The 27,262-nt window shown below is 39.9% G+C and overlaps 1 protein-coding gene across 6 annotated transcripts in view; it reads left to right on the forward strand.

The window, feature by feature from the left end:
• axin1 (axin 1) overlaps positions 1-26,862 on the forward strand; it is a 288,963-nt gene extending 262,101 nt beyond the window's left edge. For 5 of the 6 annotated variants that reach the window (XM_059654106.1, XM_059654105.1, XM_059654109.1 and 2 more), the window contains 6 exons: positions 1,475-2,022; positions 10,111-10,287; positions 10,665-10,907; positions 12,383-12,490; positions 14,674-14,841; positions 23,915-26,862. In XM_059654106.1, coding sequence (XP_059510089.1) covers positions 1,475-2,022; positions 10,111-10,287; positions 10,665-10,907; positions 12,383-12,490; positions 14,674-14,841; positions 23,915-24,041 — 1,371 coding nt within the window. In that variant the 3' untranslated portion in view covers positions 24,042-26,862. The remainder of the gene's footprint in view (positions 1-1,474; positions 2,023-10,110; positions 10,288-10,664; positions 10,908-12,382; positions 12,491-14,673; positions 14,842-23,914) is intronic. The other variant, XM_059654110.1, reaches the window with a different exon arrangement.
• The last annotated feature ends 400 nt before the right edge of the window (positions 26,863-27,262 follow it).

Below are 27,262 nucleotides of genomic sequence, written 5' to 3' on the forward strand. Positions count from 1 at the left end.
TCAGTTATGACACCTCTGTTGCAGTAATTAGATATTCAAAGATAATAGCAGTTTTATGTCAGATTACAAATGTGTACCAAACATGGCAAGAAACTTTATAACAAACTCAGAGATTATGATTTAGTTGGAGTTAAAGTATTTTTAGATTGTGGCTTAACAATTTATTTGAACGGTGTTTTGTTTAAATTTGTTTTGTACCTTTAAAATAGGCTATGGTCATATTACCACTTTTTAAAAGAAGATAGGCCAAAGTGAACATAGATCCCTCTGGAGAGATAGTTATGGGAAAGAAGAAAATGGCAGAGAAGTTAAACTGATATTTTGCATCAGTCTTTACAGTGAAAGATACTTTGAAGATCCTCAACACTAAATAATTCAAGAGGAGCTGATTACTGCCACCATCACTGAAAAAGTGATATTAGACAGTCAAATGAGGCTAAAGGCAGATAAGACTGATGGTCCTAGTGGCTTGCATTTTAGGATCTTAAAAGAAGTAGCTGCAGAAATAGTGGAAGTATTGGTTCTAATTTTTCAACAATCCTTGGATTCAGAAGGAATACTAGAGGATTGAAAAACTACCAATGCGACACTCCTATTCAAAAGGGAGGGAGCGGTTGCAGGTAACAATAGTCCGATTAGCCTTGCGTCTATTTTTGGAAAACTGTTGGTATCAATTATTAAGGAAGTAGTAGCAGCATGTTTGGAAAATCATAATCTAATCAAGCAGAGTCAGAATGACTTCACCGAAGGGAATTTGTGTCTGACTAATATATTAGAGATTTTCGGAGTTGTCTCAACCAGAATAGATCAAGGTCTGCTGGTGGATGTGTTGTATTTGGATTTCCAGAACATACTTGACAAGGTAGACTTTTGAGAGGTAAGTCATAAGGTAAGAACCCATGATGTTGGCGGTAGAATATTGGCATGGACAGACAAATGGCTAAGGGATATGAAAAAGCAAGCATAGATAAGGGATTCTGTTCAGGTTGGCAAGTGGGGTTCCTCAAGGATCAGTGCTGGGACCACAGCTGTTTACAATGTGTATTAATGACTTGGTGGAAGGAAATGAATGTACTGCAGTGTACTGTAGTGAAATCTGCAAACAACATAAAAATAGGTTGAAAGGCAAGTTGTAGGTGGGGTACACACGGTTTATAGAGAGATAATGATAAGCAAGTGGGTAAAATATTGGCAAAACTTTTAAAATGGTCTATAATCATATTGCCACTTCAACTTTGAGTAATTTATTTACTTAGGATGGTTAGAAGTTCTCAAAAGTTGAAAATACGACAACAAATAAGACTAAAAGAGAGGTTGAAACCAGTTCTGTAGTATTATATAATTATTGTAATATTATTATTGTATTACTTTAGGTGGAGTCAACTCTAAAAGATGGGTCTAAATGTTGGAGCAACCATTTAACAATATTGAGTACAGACTAAAAGTTAAAATTTTTTTTTGATTTCTGTTGTAGGAGGAGGAAGGTGAGGATGCAGATGTTTCATCAGGTCCATCTGTAGTTAGTCACAAACTGCCACCTGCCCAGGCTATGCACCATTTTAACTCTCGTTATTCTGAGATGGGCTGTGGCGGATTGCAAGTGCGTGATGCTCATGAGGAGAATCCAGAATCCATTCTTGATGAACATGTCCAGCGAGTGATGAAGACTCCAGGTTGCCAGTCTCCAGGACCTGGAAGGCACTCTCCAAAGTCCCGGTCTCCTGATGGTTTATCCAGTGGGAAGGCTACAAATTTAATAGGAACGGTGCTACCTTCAGGACATAAACATGTGTCCAAGACTGGTGTGAAAGTAGAGGCTCCAAACATGTACCATCACAAACATGTTTACCACATCCACCATCACAATGGGATGAAACCAAAAGAACAAATTGAAGCAGAAGCCACACAAAGAGTCCAGAGTAACTTCTGGAATTCTGATTCACACCACTATGCAACAAAATCAAGAAACTATTCTGAAAGCATGGGCATGGCACCTAATTCAGTGGAGTCTTTGAATTATGGGTAAGTGAAACCATTGTTCCATTGTTTTTCTGCTCCTAATGTTATAATGACTCCTGAATGCTTACATAATGCTTCAGTAAGTAATTACATTATATAATCTTGGTTTGAAACCTTGTCGATGATCCAAGTTTGGTGTCTTGTCTGAGTTGAGTTCAATTACCCTAATTGAGATTCAAGCGGGTATGCTACAGTTAATCTCAAACTGATTAGGGGAGACTTTGGAAATATGGCTAAGACGTTTGCTATTAATAAATATTCAGTCACCCTAGTTGAAGTGCACGTGCGTAATACCAAGTGGAAGTATGCATTGTGAATAAGCTGAGTCTTGATTATTATAACAAGTTTCTGTACCTTCTGACCTGACCTGATTAGAAATCTGAAAACGTCGCTAACCTAGATACATAAATGTTTAAAACTACAGTTGTGGGTCTTGCCAGCTTTAAGTTGGAAGAAATTATGGCTCATCAAAGTCTTTGTTAGTTGGGAAGTTAGAAGATGTGCCAACAGATTTTCAGTTAAACAAAGCTACTAATGCAGAGTTTGATCCTCCTTTCTGGTGTAGAAGATGCTTCCAAGATTCTTGCATGTAGATTATAAATGGGCCAGAAACCAAATATGGACTGGTATGATCAAATGATCAATGAAGTTAGCAAAGTGAACAGGGCAGATCAGAGCTCTATGAGGCGAACACTTGACAAGTGATGGACAGCCAGAAGAGGCAGTGCTTAGGGGTTGGATTTTGTACAAAAAGTTACTGTACTTATGACAGTGTTGTTCCAGTTGAGTACATAGGTTGTTGAAGGGGGTCAGTTAACTCAGGTGGGTAGACAACTGTTTTGTGATGCAGAATGATACAGCAGCATGGTTTCATCTCCTGCATTGGCTGAAGTTTAGCATGAAGGACTGTCCTTCTCAATCGTCTCAAGCTTGGTAACTCTCAGGTTAAATGACCTCCAATCTTCTCTCTGATGAAAGAGCAGCCCTGTGGTCCTCTAGGACTATGGCGACTTTACCTTTGAGAGATTATTGATGTACAAGGGACTTTTGTTTAAAGGGAGAAATTTTGGAGTTGTCTCTTTTGTTTATGATTTGTAGATTAACAAGCAATTTTCACAAAGATTGGATGATGCAATAGAATTAGTGACTGTCGTCCTTGGTGTCAGGGAGGAAGTGTGGTACAGCTTAATTGCAATATATTTGGATTCACAGTAACTCCAAAATGATGCATGTTAGAGGTCTGGAAATAAATCAAGGCTTTGCCTGAAACAGTGGGTGCATTCTTCATGACTTCAGATTAGAGTGACGTGCTGGGTACTGTATGGTGCGAGTTTTCTTAATGGTGACAAGTAAAATTTAATACAGACAAGTGCAAAGTGTTGACCATAGGAAGAAGAGTTGGACAACGTCAACTTCATCTACAAAATTTTAGCTCATTTACCTAATCTATGCATATCCATTTTAAAATTTCTTATTTCCTCATTGCAGCTTACTTTCCCACCTGATTTAGTGTCATCTGCAAACCTGGCTATAGTACATTCTACCCCTGCATCCAAGGATATAATAAATATTTTAATAAATCTAAAGGCTCAGATTGTGAAGAGATCATGAAGAATTTTGTAACCTTGTTCTGTGTATATGGTCACTGAAGCAGCAACACCAAATTACTGTACATATTAAAAATAACTGAAAGCCAGAACTAGTTACATTGAGGTACAGTAGCCATGTTTGGATAGAGAATATGGTCTCAATCAGATTGCCAAAGTACAACAGAGCAGTGAATCTGGCGAATTTTTTTTTTCAGAAATCACTAAACCATTCCTATGTAGCACTCATCCCTAATATCATTAGGTTGTGTTAACACATTTGAGTTTATTTGCCCTTGAAAGAAGATTGAGCAGAAAATCTGCTAAGTATCGCAAGATAGCGAAAAGATTAAACAAAACATTACTTCAAATTAAGCCAAAAGCAGTGAGATTCGGTATCCTAATTTAGGGCTGGAAAAAATGTTCAAAGTTAGGATTGATGAAATTAATTTTCTTTCCTTGTGTGGTAATCTCTGGCCATGTTCCAAGTATTAACAGTCACTACAGCTTCAGAATTGAACTTGCAAGCACTTCAAGGGTCTAGGCCTGAAACGTCAGCTTTTGAGCTCCTGAGATGCTGCTTGGCTTGCTGTGTTCATCCAGCTTCGCACTTTATTATCTTGGATTCTCCAGCATCTGCGGTTCCCATTATTACCACACCTCTCCTGGATCTTTTTTTAAAACCTCAAAGCTGAGTTTTGGGAATTAAGTAAGAAATGCTATGTTCAGCATTCAGGCCTTACTATTAACTTGGGAATTGCACAGCAGAATGATCATATCTCTGAGATATACAGAATAAATAAACTGTAAAACAGGTATGAGATTTTACAACAAAACTAAACTGGCTATTGTAGATGTTGGCCCCTCAGAAAATGAGACTGGAGATTTAATAAGGGACAACACAGAAATAGCAGTCATTTTTCTTCAGTTTTGACAGGGGACAACTCGAGTACCATGCCAATTGTAATAGGTAATGCAGAGGTTATAGCGGAACATACAACAAATATCACAAAGGAAAAAGTCATGAGCAAATTATTGCATTTGACGGCAGACAAGTCCCCAGTGTTTGATGGTCTATGGCCTAGATTCTTAAAGAAAGTGGCAGCAGAGGTTGTGGATCGATTGGTTGTAATATTCCAAAATTGCCCGGATGTGGGATAGGTTCCAGTGGTTTGGAAAAATGCTAATATAACATATTTAATCAAGAGAGGGAAATAGAAAGTAGGAAACTACAGACTAGTTAGTTTCACACATGTTGAGGAATTATTAGAATCCATTTTTAAGCCCGTAATAACAGGATACTTGGTAAGCCAAAAAACTATCCATCAAAGTCAGCATGGTTTTATGAGGGCTAAATCGTGTTTGACCAATTTGCTATGGTTGTTTGAAGATGTATCAAGCCATTTGGATAATGACGACTGTAGATGTAGTATTTTGGAGATCAGAAGGCATTTGATAAGGTGTTGCACAAAAGGTTCATGCACAAAGTAAAAATCACGTGGGATCAAGGGTAGTTTGTTAGCTTGGATAGAGGATTTGCTAACCAACTGAAAATGGCTCTTTTTCTGCTTGGAAGGATGCAACTACAGACTTGTCACAGGGTTTGGTCCTCAGGCCCCAACTATTTATATTTCAAATTAATGCCTTTGATGCAGGGATAGAATGTACTGTAGCCAGGTTTGCAGATGACACGAAAGTGGCTGGGAAAGTAAGTTGCAATCAGGAAAAATTTTAAAATGGCTGTGGATACATTAGGTGAATGGGCCAAAACTCTACAGATGAAGTTTAAGATGGATAAGTATGAAGTTATCCATTTCAGAGGAATAGAAAGGCGACTTATAATTGAAATGGAGTGAAGCTTCAGTGCAAAGGGAGATATAGGTGTCTTCATGCATGAATCACAGAGAACTAGTATGCAGGCGCAGCAGGTAATAAGGAACACAAATGGAACTGTGGTATTTATAAGAGTAGGATATGAAAGGGGAGAAGTATTGCTGCCACTATACAAGGCATTAGCCAGACTGGAATACTCCAGGTACATTACAACTTTGGTCCCCTTACTTATATTGTTAAACTTGTATAGTTGTATTGAAGGCAGTTCATAGAAGGTCTGTTTAGATTGGTTTCAGCGATGAGGGATTTGTCTTAGGAGGAGATTAGGCCTATACTCTCTGGTGTTTAAAAGAATGAGAGGAGATCTAATTGGAGGTATATGAGATGCTAAAAGAGTTTGATACAGTAGATGACAAAAGAACATTGTCCCATGGACAGTGATCTAGACCAAGAGGTCATAGTTTTAGGATAAGGAGTAGCAGATTTAAAACAGATAAGAATTATTTCTCCCAAAGGGACATAAATCTGTGGAATTCACTACCCCAGAGTATAAATTTGAGGGGGAGAAGGGGAGAATTTTACTTGGTAATGGGTTGAACAGTTATTGGGAGCAAACGGGGAAAGTGGAGTTGAGGTCATGAGTGTATGAAATAGTGGAGCAGTCTGGAGTGGTTGAGTTTCCAACTTCAGTTCCTAGCTCTTATAAATTGTTGAATTCCCTTTTGGAGTATATCTATTAGAATGTGATAGTGATCAAACATTATTACCATGATAACTTTCAGATGAGGCCCTGTTTGCCTGCCTGTTTGAATATTCGAGATCTTGTGCTATTTGAGGAGGTTTGATGTTTCTCAGTGCACTGGCCAATGTTGCTCCCTCAACCGGTGTCACCAGAAAAAGATTATCTGATCATTTATTAATTTACTGATGAAATATTTGAAGCCATGTTCCCCATAATGTGACTGAACTACAGAAATAATTTACTGATTGTGAGGTGCTTTGGAATGTCATGAGATTATGAAAGACTCTGAATATTTTTCATAACAGAGCAGAAGGGATGGTTGGGGGTGTGGGGAAGAGGACATAAGTTCTGGTTGTAAATTATTTTGATAAATCAGAGCTTGAAATTCAAGCATTCTCTGGTAGAATTTATTTCATAATGTCTTTGGAGAGAAACCGAGAAATCTTTTTACTGAATTTTAACCCTGTTTTCTCCTGGTCTCTCTTAGTTCAGTGATTACTAGAGTTAGCATCACTTTTTCATACATCTGTTAATACTTAGCAAATTGATGTCAAGGAAATTTCATGCTTGTCTTTAGGAACTTAGGAATGTACATAAAGAGACCAATGGAGTCCATCTGGACTGTCGGTCTCTCCTTTCACAATCTTTACCTCTGCTAATATCTATCTAGTTCCTCCTTGTATTTGCTAATTGTATGTGTCTGTCCAGCTGGTCTGTTCGATATATAAATACAGTCAGTTTAGAATAAATCTGAATAGCTACTTCACCTTTTCATGTTAGCTTGAATGTTGTAAACTATAATATAACTGCAAACTTTCTGATGTTCAATTTATTTCTCCCTTTAACATTTCAGTCATATTTCCAGATTCTGTTTTTCCCTAGTGTAAAAATTTCAGTTCATGGCCTTTTGTCATGCCTTGGGTATATAATTTAAGGTGTTAATTTGATTACCTTTTGTTGTCCCCTTTCGAATACCATTGTGTAGTAACAACAAGAATTTTACACATTAAGGTAAGGCAACACCAGTGTTTCATTCAAATCCATCGTCGCTTAGAGTCAGAGTCTTACAGCACAGAAACAAGCTTTTTGGCCCAACTTGTCCATGCGACCAGGTTTCTGAAAACTGAACTGGTCCTCTTTGCCTGTTTTTGGCCCATATCCCTATAAACCTTTCCTAGCCATGTCTGTGGCCAAATGTCTATCAAATTAATGTAATTGTATCCGCCTCTGCCAGCTCATTCCACATATGAACCGCCCTGTGTGTGAAAATATTGTTCCTCCGGTCATTTTAAAACTTGCCCGTCTCACTTTAACCCTATGCCATCTTGATTTGGACTCCTCTATCCTAGAGAAAAGACAGTGTCTATTTACCGTATCTATACCTGTCATGATTTTATAAACCTCTTAAAGTCACCCCTCAGTCTCCCATGCTCCAGGGAAAAAAGTCTCCGCTTATCCAGCCCCACCTTATAACTCAAATCTTCCAGTCTTGGTAAAATCTTTGTAAATATATTTTGTGCCCTTTCCAGTTTAGTAACATCTTTCCTAAAGCAGGTTAACCAGAATTGTATGAAGTAGACATCTTAAATTGATCAGCGACTTAATCAATTTGGATAAATGCAGCAGGTTGACAATTTGGACACCCTGAAGAAGGGAGAAATAAGCCAGCTTGATTTTGTCCAAATGAATTCTCTGCCTGTCACATAAGGAACACTGTGACAAATTCAAGAACTTCGGTCACGTTGTTGTGCTTCTGAATTGCTGCCCCTCCCTGTATTCTCCCAAGACATTTTTGAGGCGGTGTTGATGGCATTGTTGAGTAGGTTTGGAATAATACAAAGGAGAGAGAGAATTGGAGCAGTTCAAATATAAGACACCTATCTTAATTTCATTCTGTCAGTAACAAGGGGAGGGAATTAATTTAACTTGTAAAAGTCACCAGTGTGGCCAAGCCATTCTTTCAAAACATTTAAAATTTAAACATTGTACTATAATTGAGCATTTTAATTCTATGAATATTTGACATCGATGAGCAACAAAAAAAATCTGAAGGTTGTTACAATAGTGGAATCTGCGAATTTCTAATTATATTTGTTACAAGCACTCAAGCCAGTTATAAAACAGTAAAGATCCTACAGCCAAACCTATTACCTTCATAAGTGTGACATCGTTTATATTCTTCCCTTGGCCACATCCCAGCCTCTGTTCATCTGTCCATCAACTACTTCAGTACCTCTAATGGTAAGTGCCAATTAGTAATAAATTAGGGATGGTGTTTGAACATAATACATATACCAGTACAGGCCCTTTAGCCCACAATGTTGTGCCAACCTGTTATCCTACTAAGATCAACTACCCTGCATACCCTTCATTTTGTTATCATCCATGTGCCTATCCCAGTCACTTAAATGCCCCTAATGTATTTGATTCTATTACCACTGCCGGCAGTGCATTCCATGCATCCACCACACTCTTGTGCAAAGAACCTACCTCTGACATCTCCCCTATACTTTCTTCCAGTCACCTTAAAATTATGCCCCCTCGTGATAGTCATTTACGCCCTGGGAAAAAAGTCTCTCTAGTTATCCATTCTGTGCCTCTCATCATCTTGTACAGCTCTATCAAGTCACCTCATCCTCTTAACACCAATGAGAAAAGCCCTGGCTCCCTCAACCTTTCCTCATAAGACCTGCCCTCCAGTCCAGGCAGCATCCTGGTCAATCTCCTTTGCACCCCCTCTAAAGCCTTCATATCCTTCCTATAATGAGGTGGCCAGACCTGAACACAGTATTTCAAGTGTGGTCTAACCAGGGTCTTCTAGAGCTGCACCATAACCTCTCGTCTCTTGAACTCGAACCCCTTGTCAATGAAAGCCAACACCCTATTCTTTCACCTTCTTTACAACCCTATCAACTTGGGAAGTATCTTTGAGGGATCTGTGGGCATGGACCCCAAGTTCTCTCTGTTCCTCCACACTGCTCAGAATCCTGCCATTAACCCAGAATCCTGCTTTTAAATTCAACCTTCTAAAATGAGCCACCTCTCACTTTGCCGGGTTGCATTCCATCTGCCACTTCTTTGCCCAACTCTGCATCCTGCCAATGTCCAGTTGCCAACTACAGTAGCCCTCCACACTATCCACAACTCTACCAATCTTTGTGTCATCAGCAAACTTACTAACTCACTCTTCCACTCCCTCATCCAAGTCATTTATAAAGATCACAGAGCAGAGGTCCCAGAACGGATCCCTGCAGAACTCCATGGGTCATTGTGCTCCAGGCTGAATACTTCGCATCTACTACCACTCTCTGTCTTCTATTGGACAGCCAATTCTGTATCCAGATGGCCAAGTTCCCCTTAATCCCATGCGACCTTACTTTCTGAATGAGCCTACCCTGGGAAACCATATCAAATGCCTTGCTAAAATCCATATATGCCACATCCACTGCTCTACCTTCATCAATGTGCTTTGTCACATACTCAAAGAATTCACTGAGGCTAGTGAGGCATGACCTGCCCCTCTCAAAGACAGTCTGACTATTTCTAATCAAACTGTGCTTTTCCAAATAGTATTTATGATTATCTCTCGAAATCCTTTCTGATATTTTGCCCACCATGGAAGTAAGACTGAAATTTGCTATTGGATTGAAGCTATTCGGTCTTCTGTTACCACTTCCTTCCAAAGTGAAGCACCAGTAAGTGTCCTGAACCATTGGACTAGCCAGTGCAGTGAACATGGTTTTATAGATATGGTCAATAATTTTTTGTTGTCAAAGATCATCTGAATTCATGCCAAAATACAATTAAGTGGCTATTGTTGTTATTTGTGTAGACAATTACTTGATGTTTTCTTTTAAGTGTTCTAAACTGAGCAGTTGTACTGCCATTGAAACTTCTAAAATACTGAATGATTTGAATATTATGGTGCAGTGGTAAAGTCAACACACTGTCAAGACGAAATACTAAAAAGACTGAACCAGGAAAGGCAGATGCTGTGAGCTATGAAACCCCTGCTCCTCCAGAGGACATGGAGCGGAATCAGAAGATTATGCAATGGATAATTGAAGGAGAGAAGGAAATTCACAGGCACAAAAAGGGTCCACATAAGTAAGAGAACATTTTTATGTTTGACCAAATGCTGCTGCTCCTCTGCATGCTTTTTCTAAATATTTGAAATCATAATATTGTGTATTACTTAATTTTTTAATCTTGCATGTGAATCCTTTTCAGTGTTTGTATTTTTTCTCACTGTCCTCAAAGATTCCATAGAGAAAGAAATCCCCAAAAGTAATTTTTTTCTCCTAATTGTGACAGACTTAATAATTACTATGACTTGCAAGTATGTCAGATTTTTCAAATTTAAAAATCCCAGAGATTATGATGAAATAACTCAATATGGACCAAAATCCCTCATTCTGCTGTGTATGTTTTGATTTTTGCAAAGCTAAATGAATTACACATATTCCTCCTTTGTTTTGGTAAAGTTTGATCGGGGCTAAGAAACAACCTAGTCATGATACTAGACCAAGTTCAATTGAAAGGCCAGGAACTGTTCACCCATGGGTCAGTGCACAACTGCGAAATCCTGTCCAACCATCACACCCGTTCATTCAGGATCCAACCATGCCACCTAATCCAGCACCGAACCCTCTGACTCAACTGGAAGAAGCACGCAGACGGCTTGAAGAAGAGGAAAAGAAGAGTGGCAAACTACAGTCCAAGCAAAGGTGAGGACAATTAACTACATTCCACTTTTGCTTTGTCAAATGTTTTGTATCTGATCTGACTATATTAGCTTAGATTCGGGTGCTGAAAAGTTCAGTATCACAAGCTGCAGGTAGGAAAAAATGATTTTACTTTGGCAAATTAATTTCCTCTTAATTTTGAAAGTTTATTATTTCCACTTGTTAGGACTGTCAGATCCGAGTAGCTTGCATTGAATCAAATCACATATTCCCAATATCCTTTCCCTTTTGAGGAAGAGCCTGGCTTTTGCAGGGCAGTTTATTTTTTGCCATGTGGAAAATACGCTTCCTAAATCATCATCGAATTCTAAATTAGTATAACGTTTGCACTGAGGATTTCTCAGGATATGGGTCAGAGCTTTGGAGCTTGCCATTTGTAAATAGTCAATGGTAAAATGAAGTGGCTAATTTTGGTTTTGCACTGTGCACCATTGCATCCAGTTTCAGTTGTAATATGAGTCAATTATCTTGTCACAGGTTATCAGAGAACATATTTTGGTAGATCATCACATTTAAAAAGTATTTAAACTGCCTCAAATATGCAGTCACATCAAACAGGTCAATTCTTCTGGATTCAGGTGTATTATTGTAAACTGTTTCCTTGCAATCAATCCATTTTAGTATGTGTTTTCACTAGTTAATGGCAATGCACATTCTGTTGGTATGATGAGGCTGACAAGAAAGGTTCCTAAAAGCTACTTAAGCTTTGAAATTGCAAATATTCCATAAAACAACGCAGTAGCAACTTACTGTGCAGTGCAATAACTGGTATTATATACATTAAAAGACACATTTGCAGATATAGGTTTTATCCAAACCTAAATTAGAAATGAAAATAAATTATTTTATTAATTTCTAAAATTTTGATCAGGTGCAGGTTTAAGTAAAATGTTGCAACATTTAGAAAGAAATAACCCATTTCATTTCAATAAAGTATATATTCTTATAAGTAATATTATCAAGTGGCCAAAAAAAATGCTTAGTTATTGGCAATCATATGCATTGCACGTAGTATTTTAAGAGTGTTTGATTCTGTATCAAATTAAAATTTTAACTTGTAGTAGATCTTTGGAGGTATATGTCTTATCAGGGCATACCTAGAATTAACTCATCGTTTTTCAGAGATTAAACATGATGTTTCTGTGTACAGTGTTAATAATCCATGGAAATCACTTAATGAGTTGCCTCTTTGCTGTTTGCTTGCTCATTCGTGTGTCCCATTTTATGTCTGTTTAGGCAGAAACTTTGAAATCAAGACTTAAGCCTAAAACAATATCAGATAGACAAGAAGATAATCCCATAATATAAAATGAAGCATGTATGCTGTCACTGAGTAAGGCAGCAGATAAAGCATGCACTGAATGTGTAGCATTGGCTGTTAATGAGAGAGGAGGTAGCAGACGGGTAGCTGGAGTAGAGCATTCTAATTCCTAGGATTATTCTCCATGACACTGCAGGTATGTGCAAGAGGTTATCCAACGGGGTCGCACTTCTATCAGGCCTGCATGCATTCCGGTGCTGAATGTGGTACCAGCCGTCTCCGACATGGATCTCTCTGAGTCAGAGTACGTCCCAATGCTGTTGATGCATTCTCTGTCATCCTAGGTTTAGACTTTAGATTGCACATAGGCTTTAGATTTTTAATTGCACTGATTTTTAGTTAACTATGTCTGATGTGTATTATTCATATTAACATTGTTAATTTTTTTGTTTTGATGTCATCATAATTTTTGACAACTGAAGCATTCTCTAACGCCATGCATATTTGACTGACGTTGGATTTATTGCTGTAAAATTCCTTCAGACATTTCCATCTCTGAATCTCTCAGCTGCATAGGAGGAAATTGAATGAGAATGATACTTTAGGTGTAGTATCCTCTGGTGCATTTCACATAATCAGTTGTGCCTGTAATCTCATTTTCTGGAAACAAATTAGTAACTGTATCATTACAGTAAGCTTAGTTTGCTGTGGCATTAGAAAAGTGCTTCTAATCTTAAGTTTACTGGCATGATTAAAGAAAATGCTGCAGTTTGATTTCAAACGACATTTGGCTACATGTACATAACCACTTGAGCGTATCAAAATAAAAGCTGTATCAAAGAAGGTAAGTGTGTGCAATATTTCCCATGCTAGAGGTTTTCCATGTCATGAATAATCTTCATTATCATGAATATTTACAGTACAAAGCAGTCAGTTATCAAGCTTGCAAGATGAAGGGTCGAGGCCCGAAACGTCAGCTTTTGTGCTCCTGAGATGCTGCTTGGCCTGCTGTGTTCATCCAGCTTCACACTTTGTTATCTTGGATTCTCCAGCATCTGCAGTTCCCATTATCTCTGATCGCATATTAACATTAGTTGGTTTGAATGTTACATCATTTATAATCTGGACACTTATTTATAAATGAGACAAATTAAAAATGATTCAAACTTATCATTTTAAGGTTTTAATTTTTGCACAGTTTCCTGTGTAATCAATGGCTTCATTAATCCTTCCAATCTAATTAGAAAAGCTTAAATTTTATTTTTATAGTATAATTACAATTGTGAACACATTTGAATGTTAATCTTACCTTGTATCACAATAGATTTTGATTATTTTAAGTGTTTTTCTTTGATAATTAAACTCCACATTAATGTCTATTTGTGATTTCCTGTTCAAATCAATTTTCCAATCCAGTGCTGGAGTGGATTTCAATAGCTATGATTGATCTTTGTTCCACTTTTTTATTACAATTTTGTAACACTGCTTTAGGTTCAATTATGTCTTAGTATAATTTGGAAACTGTGGTTACAAGTGGAACTGAAATGTCGACTGACCATTTTATACTCGTTAGCTCAGTTAGCGATACACTTTTGATCAAATTTCACAGGTGTACAGTGCATTAGTTGTTGTATAGTTCATTTATTTGACTCGCAGATACTTTCTTAATTCCAAGTTCTTCTTTGTGGGGAATAGTGGAGCAGCCGGGCTGTTAGAGAGCCATGTAATAGAAGAGGGCACTCATTGATATTTAACAAAATATAAAACTAGACAATGCACTTCGGACAGATTCTGATAAGTTTCTGTGGTGTATTTTCTGTAATAAGATTGAACCGTTCATCTGCCAACTTGCAATGGGGTAATTCTCGAGGACCACCTTCAGACATAGAATCTTAGTGACAAAGATTGCTGTTCGGCCCCGCTGGTCTATTCTCGTCATGTCAGTTGTTAATGGGGATTGTTTAGTTATTAAGAAAGATCTTCAATTGTCTAAACATTACAAAATGCATAGAGCTAATACTATATTAAATTCAAACCAATTTCCTTAAAATTATAAAAATGAACTTGAATAATCACAAATCTTTCTCATTAGACCCAGATATTTTAGAACACAAATCATTTTGTCACAATTCAAATTGAAGCAAAATGTAATGGTGTATGATGTGAAAGAATTAAAATACTTCCAAGCACATAACTCCTTCTTTACAACTAAATTTGCTTTATGCTGGAAACTAAAGGAAACTATGAATTTGAGAAGTCTTAGAAGAACCAGATATTTCAGTGAAGTCAGTAATTTTTGTTAATGTCACTTAATTGTCTAACATAATCTTTTTAATTGGAATTATTTATACTTTCTTGGTTTGCTTAGTAAAACAAAAAAAGTGCTGATTCTTTCCTCAGTTCAATCTTAGTTTTGCAGACGTTTTACCAATATTTAATTGTATGATGAAGTAAAAGAAAACTCAACGTGATATCTTTCCATTGTAGGCATAAACCTCAAAAGAAATCAACAAATGGTGTATCCCAGCCTGGTGATAACATTGTGGTGGCATACTACTTCTGTGGGGAGCCAATTCCATACAGGACATCCGTTAAAGGACGTGTGGTCACGTTGGGACAGTTCAAGGAACTGTTGACTAAGAAAGGAAATTACAGGTATGTAAGCCCAGTTTAAAATTTTCACTGCAGTGAAGATAAATTGGCCAATCACCAAACAGTTAGGCTTAAAACAACTTTAATTGAAAATACCGTTACAAGATAAATAACTGCGTGGGAACAGAAGAAATTGAATTACCATTTTAATAAAAAGCAGAAATGCATTAAACATTATGACTGGGATTTTGTAGGGCCAACAATGGTCTCGCCCATCACTTTGGAGAGGTGGCATGGAGCTCCCATTTCTTTTGAATAGAAGGCCAAACAGAATTGAGTGCCCCTAATTGGTCACTGTTGGGCTTTGTCCTCCAGTTGAGGTCCCTGGCAATCTATGTCCTGCCTGACAATCTCTGTGGAATCTCCTTATTTATGGCAGCGGGAGCTATGGCTCCTGGCAGCACTACCTGAGGCCACAGGGCAGTGAAGGAAGGATGGGAGTAGCTTGTAGTTGGCTGGGGAGAGGAATATGGTTTCAGCACAGGTGATCAGCAATGGGAACAAGACCCCTTGCTGGATCCTGAATCCTTCAATTATGTGATAAGTACCTGGTAACAAGGGACTGACTCTTCAGGATTCATGGGAAAGACTGACCGGCTTCGTTGGATGGCCTTCTATTGGCATGGGAGGCACACTATTGCCATTTATTCAAGATAATTTATTCTTTGAGGAGCTAAATCAACATCCTACCGCTGACATCCAAAAACCTGCACCAATCCATTCATCTTCCAGCTTAAATCCAGGAAGGTTTTCCCACGCAGAGAAGATTGATACCATGCCTGTCTAACAATTAAGTAAGCTCAGCCACCGTGGTTCTTGCTACGACTGGCCGTGTAAATTCCCAAACCAAGACTTGGGTTGTTTGAATATCCTTTTTGATCATTATTCAGAACTTGCTGATTGATCTGAGGCTGTCCATTTATTATGGGCTTTTTGCTTAAAGAAAGTGTTGCCCTTACTACTATTTTAATGCAAAGTTGCTGGAACTTGTGACCTTATTTTTAATTCACTTTACGGAATGTAGTTGTCACTGGCTGGCCACCATGTATTGCCCTGTCCCCAGCTGCCGTTGAGAAGGTGCTGGTGGTGAGCTGCTTTCTTGAACCATTACAGACCACCTGATGTGGTTGACTCAGTGTCGTTAGGCTGTGAATTCCTGGACTTTGACTCATTGACAGTGAAGGAACGGTGATATATTTCCAAGTCAGGTTGGTGGGTGTCTTGGATGGGAACTTGAAAGTAGTCGTGCTGCCATGTATCTGTTCCCCTTGTCCTTCTAGGTCATGGGATTGGAACGTGCTCTCTGAGGATATTTGGTGAATTTCTGCAGAGCATCTTATAGATAGTACACACTGCTGCTACTGAGCAGCAGTGGTGGGAGGAGAGGATGCTTGCGGATTCAGTGCCAGACAAATGGGCTTTGTCCTGGATGGTGTCAAGCATCTTGAGTGAAGTTTGAAATGCATTCATCCAGGCCAGTGGGGAGTATACCATCAAATTCTTGACTTGTGCCTTGTAGATGGTGAAGAGGCTTTGGTGAGTCAGATGAGTTACTTGCCACAGTATTCCTAATCTCTGGCCTGCTGTTGTATTTATTGCATTTATGTGGTGCATGCAGTTGAGTTTCTGATCAATGATAACTCCCAACGTGTTGACAGTGGGGAATTCAGTAATGGTTACACCACTCAATGTCATGGGATGATGGTTACATGGTCCCTTGTTGGTGATGGTCATAGCCTGGCATTTGTGCCAGGTATTTGCCTGTTATTTGCTACTTGTCAGCCCAAACCTCTATATTGTCCAGATCATGTTGCATTTGGATATGGACTGCTTCAGTGTCTGAGGAATCGCAAATGGTGCTGAATATTGTGCAGTCATCAGCGAACATTCCCACTTCTGACCTTCTAATGAAGCAACTGAAGATGGTTGGGCCTAAGACACATCCCTGAGGAACTCCAAAGATATCCTGGAGTTGAGATGATTGACCTTCAACAACCACAGCCAACTTCCAATGTGTCAGGTGTGACTCTAACATCTGGAGAGTTTTTCCCCACTATCTACTGATTCCAGTTTTGCTAGGACTCGGTGATGCCACACTCAGTCAAAGGAAGCCTCGATATCAAAGACCGTCATGCTCACCTCACCTCTGAGATTTAACTTGTCTATGTTCAGACCAAGGCTGCAGTGAGGTCAGGAGCTGAGTGACCCTGGTGGAACCCAAACTGCACGTCACTGAGCAGGTGCAGCTTGATAGCCTGTTCATGATACCTTCCATCACATTTTACTACTGATTGAGAGTAGACTGATGGGGCAGTAATTGACTGAGTTGGATTTGTCCTGCTTTTTATGTACAGAACATACTTAACATAAGTTTCCACATTATCAGGTAGATGTCAGTGTTGTAACTTGTATTGGAACAACTTGGCTAGGGGAAAAGCAAGTTCTAGAGCGCAAGCATTCAATACTGTTGCCGAAATGTTGTCAGGGCCCATAGATTTGTCAGTATCCAGTACCACTAACCATCTCTTGATATTGTGTGGAGTGAATAGAATTGGCTGAAGACTGGTATCTGTAATGCTAGGGGCCACTGCAGAAGGCTGAGAAGGATCATCTTCTCAGGACTTCTGGCTGAAGATTACTGTGAATACTTCAGCCTTATCTTTTGCACTGATGTGCTGGGCTGCTCCATAATTGAGGATGGGGATATTTGTGGAGCTGCCTCTTCCAGTGAGTTGTTTATTTGTCCACCACCGTTCATGACTGGATGTGGCAGGATTGCAGAGTTTAGAACTGATCCATTGCTTGCGGGGTCTCTTATCTCCGTCTATCACTTGCTGCTTTTGCTGTTTTGCGTGCTGTTAGCTCTGTTTGGTGGCTTCACCTCATCTTCAGGTATGTCTGGTGCTGCTCCTGGCATGCCCTCCAGGGTTAATCCCCTGGTTTGATGGCAATGGTTGAATGGAGCATATGCCAGACTGCGGTTACACGTGGAGAACGGTTCTGCTGCTGTTGATGGCCCACAATACCTCACGGATGCCCAGTCTTGAGTTGCTAGATCTGTTCAAGGTCTGTGCCACATAGCACGATGGAGATTATTCTCAATGTGAAGGTAGGACTTCGTCTCCACAAGGGATGTGCGATGGTCACTCTTACCGATGCTGTCATGGATCGATGCATCTGCAGCTGGCAGATTGGTGAGAATGAGGCCAAGTATGTGTTTCCCTCTCGTTGGTTCCCTCACCACCTACCACAGACCCAGCCTAGCAATTATATCTTTTGGGACCTGACAAGCTCAATCAGTAGTATTGCTGTCGAGCCACACTTGGTGGTAGGCATTTAAGTCCACCATCTAGAGTACGTTTTGTGCCCTTGCCATCCTCCATGCTTCCTCCAAGTGTTGTTCAACATGAAGGCATACCAATCCATCAGCTGTGGGAGGACGGTATGTGGTGATCAGCAGGAGGCTTCCTTGGCCATATTTAATCTGGAGCCATGAGACTTCATGAGGTGTCGAGTCAATGTTGAACTCCCACAGCAATTCCATCCCAACAGTATACTACTGTGTCGCCACTTCTACTGGGTCTGTCCTGTCAGTGAGACAGGGCATATCCAGCGATGGTGATGACAGTGTCTGCAATATTGTAAGATATGATTCCATGAGTATGAGTAGTCAGTTTATTGCTTGACTAGTCTGTGAATCAGCTGTTCCAATTTTGGCACTAATCCCCAGACGTTAGTGAGGAGGACTTTGCAAGGTCGTCAAGGCTGGTTCAACCATTGTCTTTTCTAGTGCCTAGGTTAATGCCTCGTGATCCATCCAGTTTCATTTCTTTGAGACTTTGTAGTGATTAATACAACTAAATGGCTTACTAGGCCATTTCAGAGAGCCAACCACATTGTTACGGGTTTGGAGACACCTGTCAGCCAGACCAGGTGACGATGGTAGACATCCCTGAAGGACATTAGAGAACCAGATGGGTCTTTCTGACAATCAATATGGTTTCGTGGTCATCAATGGATTCTTAATTCCAGATTTTTAAAATTGGATTCAAATTCCACCATCTGCCGTGCCAGGATTCGAACCTGGGTCTCCAGAACATTTTCTAAGTACCTGGATTAATTGTCTTGTGTAATAGCGCTAGACTGTAACCTTCCGCATGTACAGCTCAGAAGCTCTGGTCATCTGACACTTCTAAACAACCCGGTTAAATTTGCCCATGTTTATTTGCATGTTGGCATATTGTGCTTGATTTCATGTATTGCCAATTTTGTGAAGGCTTATTTTATATTTTTGCCTGGTTTGTAGATAAATATAAAATATTTAAATCAGAACCACTAAAACCTGTTTTTCAGTAGTTAAGCAAATTTATGGGAGTAGTGGTTTCACTTTGAATAAAACAAAAAAAAACTGGAAATCTGGGACAAAAGCTGAAATTGCTGGAGAAACTCAAGTCTGGCAGCATCTGTGAAGAGAAAGCAGAGTTTATGTTCAATGACCGTTATTCAGAACTGATGGCTAGAAAAGGTGATATATATTTCAAAAACAGGGGGTTGATGTTAGTGGGGTAGGAGTGAGTAGAAAGACAGATGAAGCCCAGATAGAGAGAATGAGAGTTAGCGAGTAAAGGGAAGGGTGATACCCTGCCAGGGAGAAAGAAATGCTGATAATGGTGTGATGGAACAGACCATGCACCCTCAAATTATAACCAGAAAATTACCACGACTGTAACTTTTTATTTCTTTAAACAGAAGTATAAGGTGTTGCATTCTAGATGCAATTTGATTGGTCAAACTACTAGATGTTAAGCAAAACACACTTTATTTTTACGCCACCATTAAAATATAAATTAAAATAAGAGTTGGAAAAACTGTAACTCTGTTGGAATGTTTAACAAAATAATATTATTACCAATTTACTGTTAATTACTTCTAATTAACTGTTCTAATATAGTAACATCCTATAAACACAACCTTGGCAAAAGGCAAAATTCAGTAACACTGTCTCGCAGGCAATTCTGCAGTGCAGAGAAAATATCAAGGGAAAATGTGTGTGGGAGCAATGCACTGCAGCTTTCACACCCAGCATCAAGACCCCAGCAACGGCAATCAAAAACTAAAACTAAGCATCCTGGCTTTTTGGAAGCTTCACCCCACCCATTCTGGCTGCTTCTAATGTTCCACGTTAGATTCAAAATCCCCAAGGCCTCCAAAGATGTTTAGTTTCTGGACCTCGAAGCAGACCAATCGGCACCTCTGATCTCAGCCTCCTTCTTTGGGGGGGGAAAAAAATGCCAGGGCAGAATATACTTAAAGCTGTAGTATCATCACAATTGCGACCATAAGGAGTAAATAATGCTGGAAGCATCCTGACCAGATCTGGGGTATTGGGGGTGGATGAAGGAAATGGAAGAAGGCGTTCAGGTTCTAAAATTATTGAACCCTGTTGAGTCCTGAAGGCTGCATGGGTCCCAAAGCACAAATCACGTGCTGCTTATTCAGCTTGAACTGAGCCTGACTGGAGCACCGCGACAGACCTAAAACTGAAATATTGGCCAGGGAACACAGTGCTTTGTTGAAGTGCAGGCAACTGGACAGTAAGTGTCATTTTTGTGGACACCAATCTAAGGTTTGTTTCAAGTTGTTAATTGGTTGATTTGACTTAATTTGTTAGAAACTAAGTAGTAGGAGGGGCAGAGAGTTTAAATAAATGTGAGATGTTGCATTTTGATAAAACAAAGCAGAACTTGCACACCTAATGGGGTCCTGGTGAGTGTTACTGAACAAAAAGACCTTGGAGTGCAGGTTCATAGTTCCTTTGAAGGTAGAGTCACAAGGTAGTGAAGAAAGTGTTTGGTACATTTGTCTTTATTGGTCAGTGCATTGAGTATAGGAGTTAGGATATCCTGTACAGGACATTGAGTCCACATTTGGCATACTGCATTCAGTTCTGTTCTCCTTGCTATCGAAAAGATGTTGTTAAACTTGAAAGGGTTCAGAAAAGATTTGCAAGGACGTTGCCAGGGTTGAAGGGTTTGAACTATAGGGAGAGGCTGAATAGGCTGGGGCTATTTTCCCTAGAGTGTCGGAGGCTGAAGGATGACATTATAGAGGTATATAAAATCATGAGCATGGATAAGATTAAAAGCCAAGGCCTCTTTTTCAGTGTAGGGTAATCCAAAACTAGAGGGTATAGATTAAGGTGAGAGGGGAGAGAGTTAAAAGGGACGTAAGGGGCAACTTTTCCATGCAGAGGATAGTGCATGTATGGAATGAATTGCCAGAAGAAGTGGTGGAGTCTGGGATAATTACACCATTTAAAAGGCATCTGATGTATACATGAATAGGAAGGGTTTAGAGGGATATTGGACAAATGGGGCTAATTTAGTTTGGAATATCTGGCTGGCATGGACAAGTTGAACTGAAGGGTCTATTTCCATGCTGCACAGCTCTGTGACTAAGTAGGTCTGTTCCACCATTGTCTCATCTGATACATTAAAATTCTGCAATGAGAAGGTTTACAGGGTCTGTTATCTCCACAGAATCCATTTCTAATCAGTCTGTCTTTGTATAATCACAAAAGAAAGTTGCCTACCTGTTTTCTGCTTGGGGTAGTTTACAAATCAGAAATACTTAAACTAAAAGAGAAATTTTTAAATTGTTGCAAACTGTTACTGATCCCTGAGATAACACTGTGAAGCTGGATGAACACAGCAGGTCAAGCAGCATCAGAGGAGCAGGAAGGTTTGACGTTTTGGGTCAAGAAACTTCTTCAGAAATTGGGGAGGATAAAGGGATTCTGAAAGAAATAGGGAGATGGGGGAGACGGATGGAAGAGGGATGAATGAGAAGATAGGGTGAGAGGAGACAGACAGGCCAAAGAGGCAGGGTTAGAGCAAGTGAAGGCGAATGTAGGTGGGGAGTTAGGGAGGGGATAGGTCAGTCCAGGGAGGACAGACTGGTGAAGGAGGCAGGATGAGGTTAGTGGGTAGGAGATGGGGGTGGGGCTTGAGGTGGGAGGAATAGTTAGGGAGGCGGGGACTAGCTGGGCTGGTTTTGGGATGTGGTTGGGGGGAGGGAAGATTTTGAAGCTTGTGAACTCCACATTGATACCCTTGGGCTGCAGGATACCCAGGCGAAATATGAGATGCTGTTCCTGCATCTTTCGGGTGGCTCATTGTGGCAACACAGGAGGCCCGAAATGGACATACCGTCCAAGGAGGTGGGGGGGTGGAGTTGAAAATGTTCGCGATTGGGAGGTGTAGTTGTTTGTTCCGATCTGAGCGTAGGTGTTCCGCAAAGCATTCCCAAGCCTCCAATTGGTTTCCCCAATGTAGAGGAATCCACGATGGGAACAGCGGATACAGTATATCACATTAACAGATGTGCAGGTGAACATCGGTTTGATGTGAAAAGTCTTCTTAGGGCCTGGGATGAGGGTGAGGGGGGAGGTATAGGAGCAGGTGTAGTACTTGCTTCGGTTGCAGGGAAAAGTGCCGGGGGTGGTGGGGCTGGATGGGAGTGTGGAGCGGACAAGGGATTCTTGGAGAGAGTAGTCCCTCCGGAAGGCACGTAAGGGTGGGGAGGGAAAAATGTCTTTGGCAGTGGGGTCAGATTGCAGATGGCAGAAGTGTCAGAGGATGATGAGTTGGATTTGGAGTTTGGGGTGGTACATGAGGACAAGGGGGATTCTGTTTTGGATATTATTGCAGATAGGGGGTGTGAGAGTTGAGTTGTGGGAAATGCGGGAGACCAGATCGAGGACATTTTCGATCACTGTGGAGGGGAAGTTGCGGCTCTTGGGGGGGATAAAAGAGGACATCTGGGATGTTCGGGAGTGGAATGCCTCAACTCGGGAGCGGAGGCGAAGGAATTGGGAATGGGGGAATGACTTTTTTTACAGGAAGGTGGATGAGAGGAGAAATGTTCTAGGGAGTTGAGAGTCAGTAGGCTTAAAATGGACTTTGGCTTCCAGGTGGATGCCAGAGATGGAATCAGAGAGGTCCAAGAAGGAGTGAGAGGGGTCAGAAATCGCCCAGGTAAACTTAAGGTTGGGGTGGAAGGTGTTAGCGAAGTGGATGAACTGTTCAAGCTCCTCGTGGGAACATGAGGCAGCACCGATACGGTCGTCAATGTAATGGCGGAAGGGATGGGGGATAGGGCCAGTGTATCTTTGGAAGAGGGATTGTTCCACGCACCGTACAAAGAGGCAGGCATAGCTTGGGCCCATGCAGGTACCCATGGCCACCCCCTTTGTCTGTAGGAAGTTGGAGGAGTTAAAGGAGAAGTTGCTGAGGGTGAGGATGAGTTTGGATAAGCGGATGAGGGTGTCAGTGGAGGGGCAGTGGTCTGGCCTGAAGGACATGAAGAAGCGAAGGGCTTTTAGGCATGGGGAATGCAGGTGTATAGGGACTGGACATCCATCGTAAAAATGAGGTGTTGGGGACTGGGGAATTGGACATTCTGCAGGAGGTGGAGAGTGAGAGTGGTGTCATGGACATAGGTAGGGAGTTCCTGGACCAAGGGGGAGAAAGTGGAGCTCTCAACCACATCCCAAAACCAGCCCAGCTCATCCCCACCTCCGTAACCATACCTCCTACCTCAAGCCCCACCCCCATCTCCTACCCACTAACCTCCTCCTGCCTCCTGGACCTATCCCATACCGAACTCCCCACCTACATTCACCATCACTGGCTCTTACCCCGTCTCTTTGACCTGCCCGACTGCTCTCACCCTATCTTCTCCTTTATCTACCTCTCTATCCGCCTGCCCCATCTCCCTATTTATTTCAGAATCCCTTTACCCTCTCCCATTTCTGAAGAAGGGTCTCGACCCAAAACGTCAAACTTTCCTGTTCCTCTGATGCTTGACCTGCTGTGTTCATCCAGCTTCACACCATGTTATCTCAGATTCTCCAGCATCAGCAGTTCCTCACATCTCTGTTACTGATTATTTTTAAACTGCTCTGTCTGTCAATTTTGCATAAAAGAGTATGCTTTTAAACTTGTCAACTTTGAAATTCATCCAGTTACTAGTGCTATTAAATGGTAAATTAAGAAATTGTTTTTCTGTTTTGCAGGTATTATTTCAAGAAAGTAAGTGATGAGTTTGATTGTGGGGTGGTATTTGAAGAGGTGCGTGATGAGGAAGCAATTCTGCCAATTTTTGAAGAGAAAATTATTGGAAAGGTGGAAAAAATTGACTAAATGCAAGATGGCCATGAAGAGGAGTCTGTTATGGTACAAGAGAAGTTTCAGCTGCTTGAAGTACTTCAAATTACTTTACTGGGGGTTACAGTTGTTAACTGTGGAAATGCATCGTGCTGACATTATAAAGCTTCCAACTCTCCACAGGGATATTTTGCAACTGCTCATTACAGCAGAAAAAATGGTGCTTTCAACACCAAGGTCTGCTATGGCAGTCCTTTGATGGGAATGTTTGCAGCATTATCTTCTCTTTATCAGTATATTTCAAACACTAAGTGTAATGTAGCATTGTAAAATTGTATTAGAAATTGTAATATGAAACTGTTTACTAAAGCTGCATATTTTTGATATAATGTAATCTGAGGAAAATAGCATTTTTAATGTAACAGTGCTCTTATGTTATTTTAAAACGTACATACAGGTACTTGAGCTCACCAAATGTGTACAGCCATCTGTAATAATAGGTATTTGGTCCATATTTCAAACCATTGATAATTGTTTCTCCACTTTAGATTGGATGATTATCACTGATTCTGTTGTCTTATCAGGGCAAAATGTCCTTCAAGAAAGTTTACATAGGCCACCCTTGCAAATACTGCTGTATAGGCCTTTTCATATGAAAATGTTGCACAATTTAGTTAAACCCAACATAGTGGGATTTGTATGTTGAAAGTGATTTGACTGATATCAATTCCCCACCCACTACCAATGCTTTGTTGGTACCTAGCACTTATTATGGTGATGCTGCTTTCCAGTTTCTGCACATTATGGCATACGGATCTGGTTTGAAAATAGGAACTCTTAAATCCTAGCTACTAAGTCCCAAGCGATTGGAAAATCTGGCTTGGAATGCCATTTCACAATATTACATTGTGCTGCTGCTGTTGAAGCTAATGGAACACTGTGCCTATATTGCAATGGATTGATTTGCTAACCTTAGCATCTTCCAAGTCTCGGGTAATAACTTTGGCAATCATCAACTTAGAATTGGATTCAAGCTCTAAAATTAGAATATTTTACACTTAACAATTCTCAAAATTTATCCAGCATGAAACTGATATTGCAATAGTCAACAACACTGTAATTTTTTTAGTTTGAAACCATCATTCATGTTAGTGTTAAGCATGCAACTTGCAATGTAAATTATATGTGCTTTTCCATTGCCAAGCTAACACAGGTGCATACAGAGTTTAAATATAATCAATATTTGTACACTATTCAGTTCAAAATATCTAGGTAAAGAAGTTTCAACTTGTTCCATAAAAGGCACCAGTTTTTTTTGTTTAATTTGAAGCAGATCCAAATACATATTTGTTTTCCTGCAAACTGTAATTTTGTTTCATATTGACCTCAGTTTAGTGGTCCTAGAATTGTTTTTGGAGAAATCATGAATTTTAAGTATTTTTCAAGGTTTGGTGGGGGCCTGAATATAAAGCCATTCTCATCGCAACTGACCACTCAGCTTATCCTTCATGAACTACATAATGTCTTACAGCTAGCTCAATAAATCACAAGTAACCCACACCCAGAATGTCTTTGTCTTTGCAAACTTTGAACTGGAAACATCCTTTAAATTATATGGGTTCAGCAATCACGGGTTTTGCATTTCCCTTTTTTCTAAGGGTTTCCATTGTACTGAACTATTGCTAATCTGTTGCAGGACTAAAATTGCCCTCAGCCAACTTTTAAAATACTGTCCTTGGCAACAAAAACAAATCTTCTACTGGCCAAACTGTTCATTCTAAATGTTCTAACCGATAGCATTTTATAACATTTGGTATTTGAGCATTTTTTCCACAAATAAATCAATTTGTTACAGTTATTGGTATCCAGCTTCAATTTTAATGGTGTATTAAATACTGCCTTTTTAAAAAAAAGTTAGTAAATTCACTTCCTGAGGCAAACATTGTCATGGGGGAGAAAAGGCCTATACAGTAAAAGTTACTGTTAATGACTTTAATCAGGATATTCAAGCTGGGAATTGTTGGAGAAAAATTGTATCTTCATCTGTCAAATTTCATTGTGTGCTGGTTTATTTACATCAGGTGTCCTTGCTCTTACTTTCATAATTGTCAAAAGGGCATTGATTCTGGTTTTAAAACTTGACACTGTAATTTGGGCTTTCATTACTCTGCCAGTTTATTAACAATGTAAACAATCAAACCGTCATGCTGCTGCTCCCTCACCGCCCACCCACCCACCATTCTGACTGCATTGTTCCCCCACACAGTTTCATTTACTGCCATTTGGCTGCCTAATTGTGTAGAACTGGGTTCAAAACTAATGACGGGTCTTCAGTCTGTTATACAGAAAGAATAATTAGTTACAAATTTTCCCAAAATCCGGCAGTCAAAGGAACAGCCTGCCATGTTTCAGAAAGGTATTGTGTAAATAAGAGTACATCACAGAGTGCCTTTTATATTCAATGCTGTTACCTGTCTGATGCTATGTGACCCCCATGACTGAGGGTTAGCTCTCCTCATCCAGGGATCTGCAGTATGGTTTCTCCTCCTGCATTTGACGTCCAGCAGGATTTTATGTGGCCCTGCAATCACGGGTTTTGCATTTCCCTTTTTTCTAAGGGTTTCCATTGTAAATATGTACATTTTCTAAAGATGATGTTTTCAAGTAGCAGCACGTCAAAAGATTTAGTTACCTGGTTTCAGTCATCTTTCAGTGTGCTGACTTGTACAATTATCTTTTAAAAGGTACTTGGACAATAAAAGAAAAAAAGTGAACTCTGTCGATGCTGTGCCTTCTGTATTTGCCAGAGTATATTCTTCAATCTGTTGTAAATTAACTATTTGCCTCCTGCAGTTCTTATCCCAAAATACATATGAAATGTTTCACTATACAGTTGCAGAATGCTTATTAATGGTAATGTTTGCTGCTCTGCTACTTTGTAGAAAAGTATTTGTGCTGTTGTAAAGAAATAACTCGTGATTGATCAGGTCCGTCAACTTTCTACTAAATTTTAAAGCAAAGGAAACTATCAATTTTACATTGTACAAAAACAGTGCAATATATTTGACATATAGAATAATTACTGCAGAATTCATGACTGTTGTCATCATGTCAATTCATGGTATATTGCTAGTTAACTAAACAAATTAATGTTTTAAAATAACCAAGTACATTTGAAGTTTCCCCTTTCTCCCCTTTTCAATACTGATACTCAACGTGGGTTTTCCTGACAAGGCCAGCTTTTATTGCTGATTCCT

This window comes from Stegostoma tigrinum, chromosome 23 (assembly GCF_030684315.1).
Source record: "Stegostoma tigrinum isolate sSteTig4 chromosome 23, sSteTig4.hap1, whole genome shotgun sequence".
Lineage (NCBI taxonomy): Eukaryota > Metazoa > Chordata > Chondrichthyes > Orectolobiformes > Stegostomatidae > Stegostoma > Stegostoma tigrinum.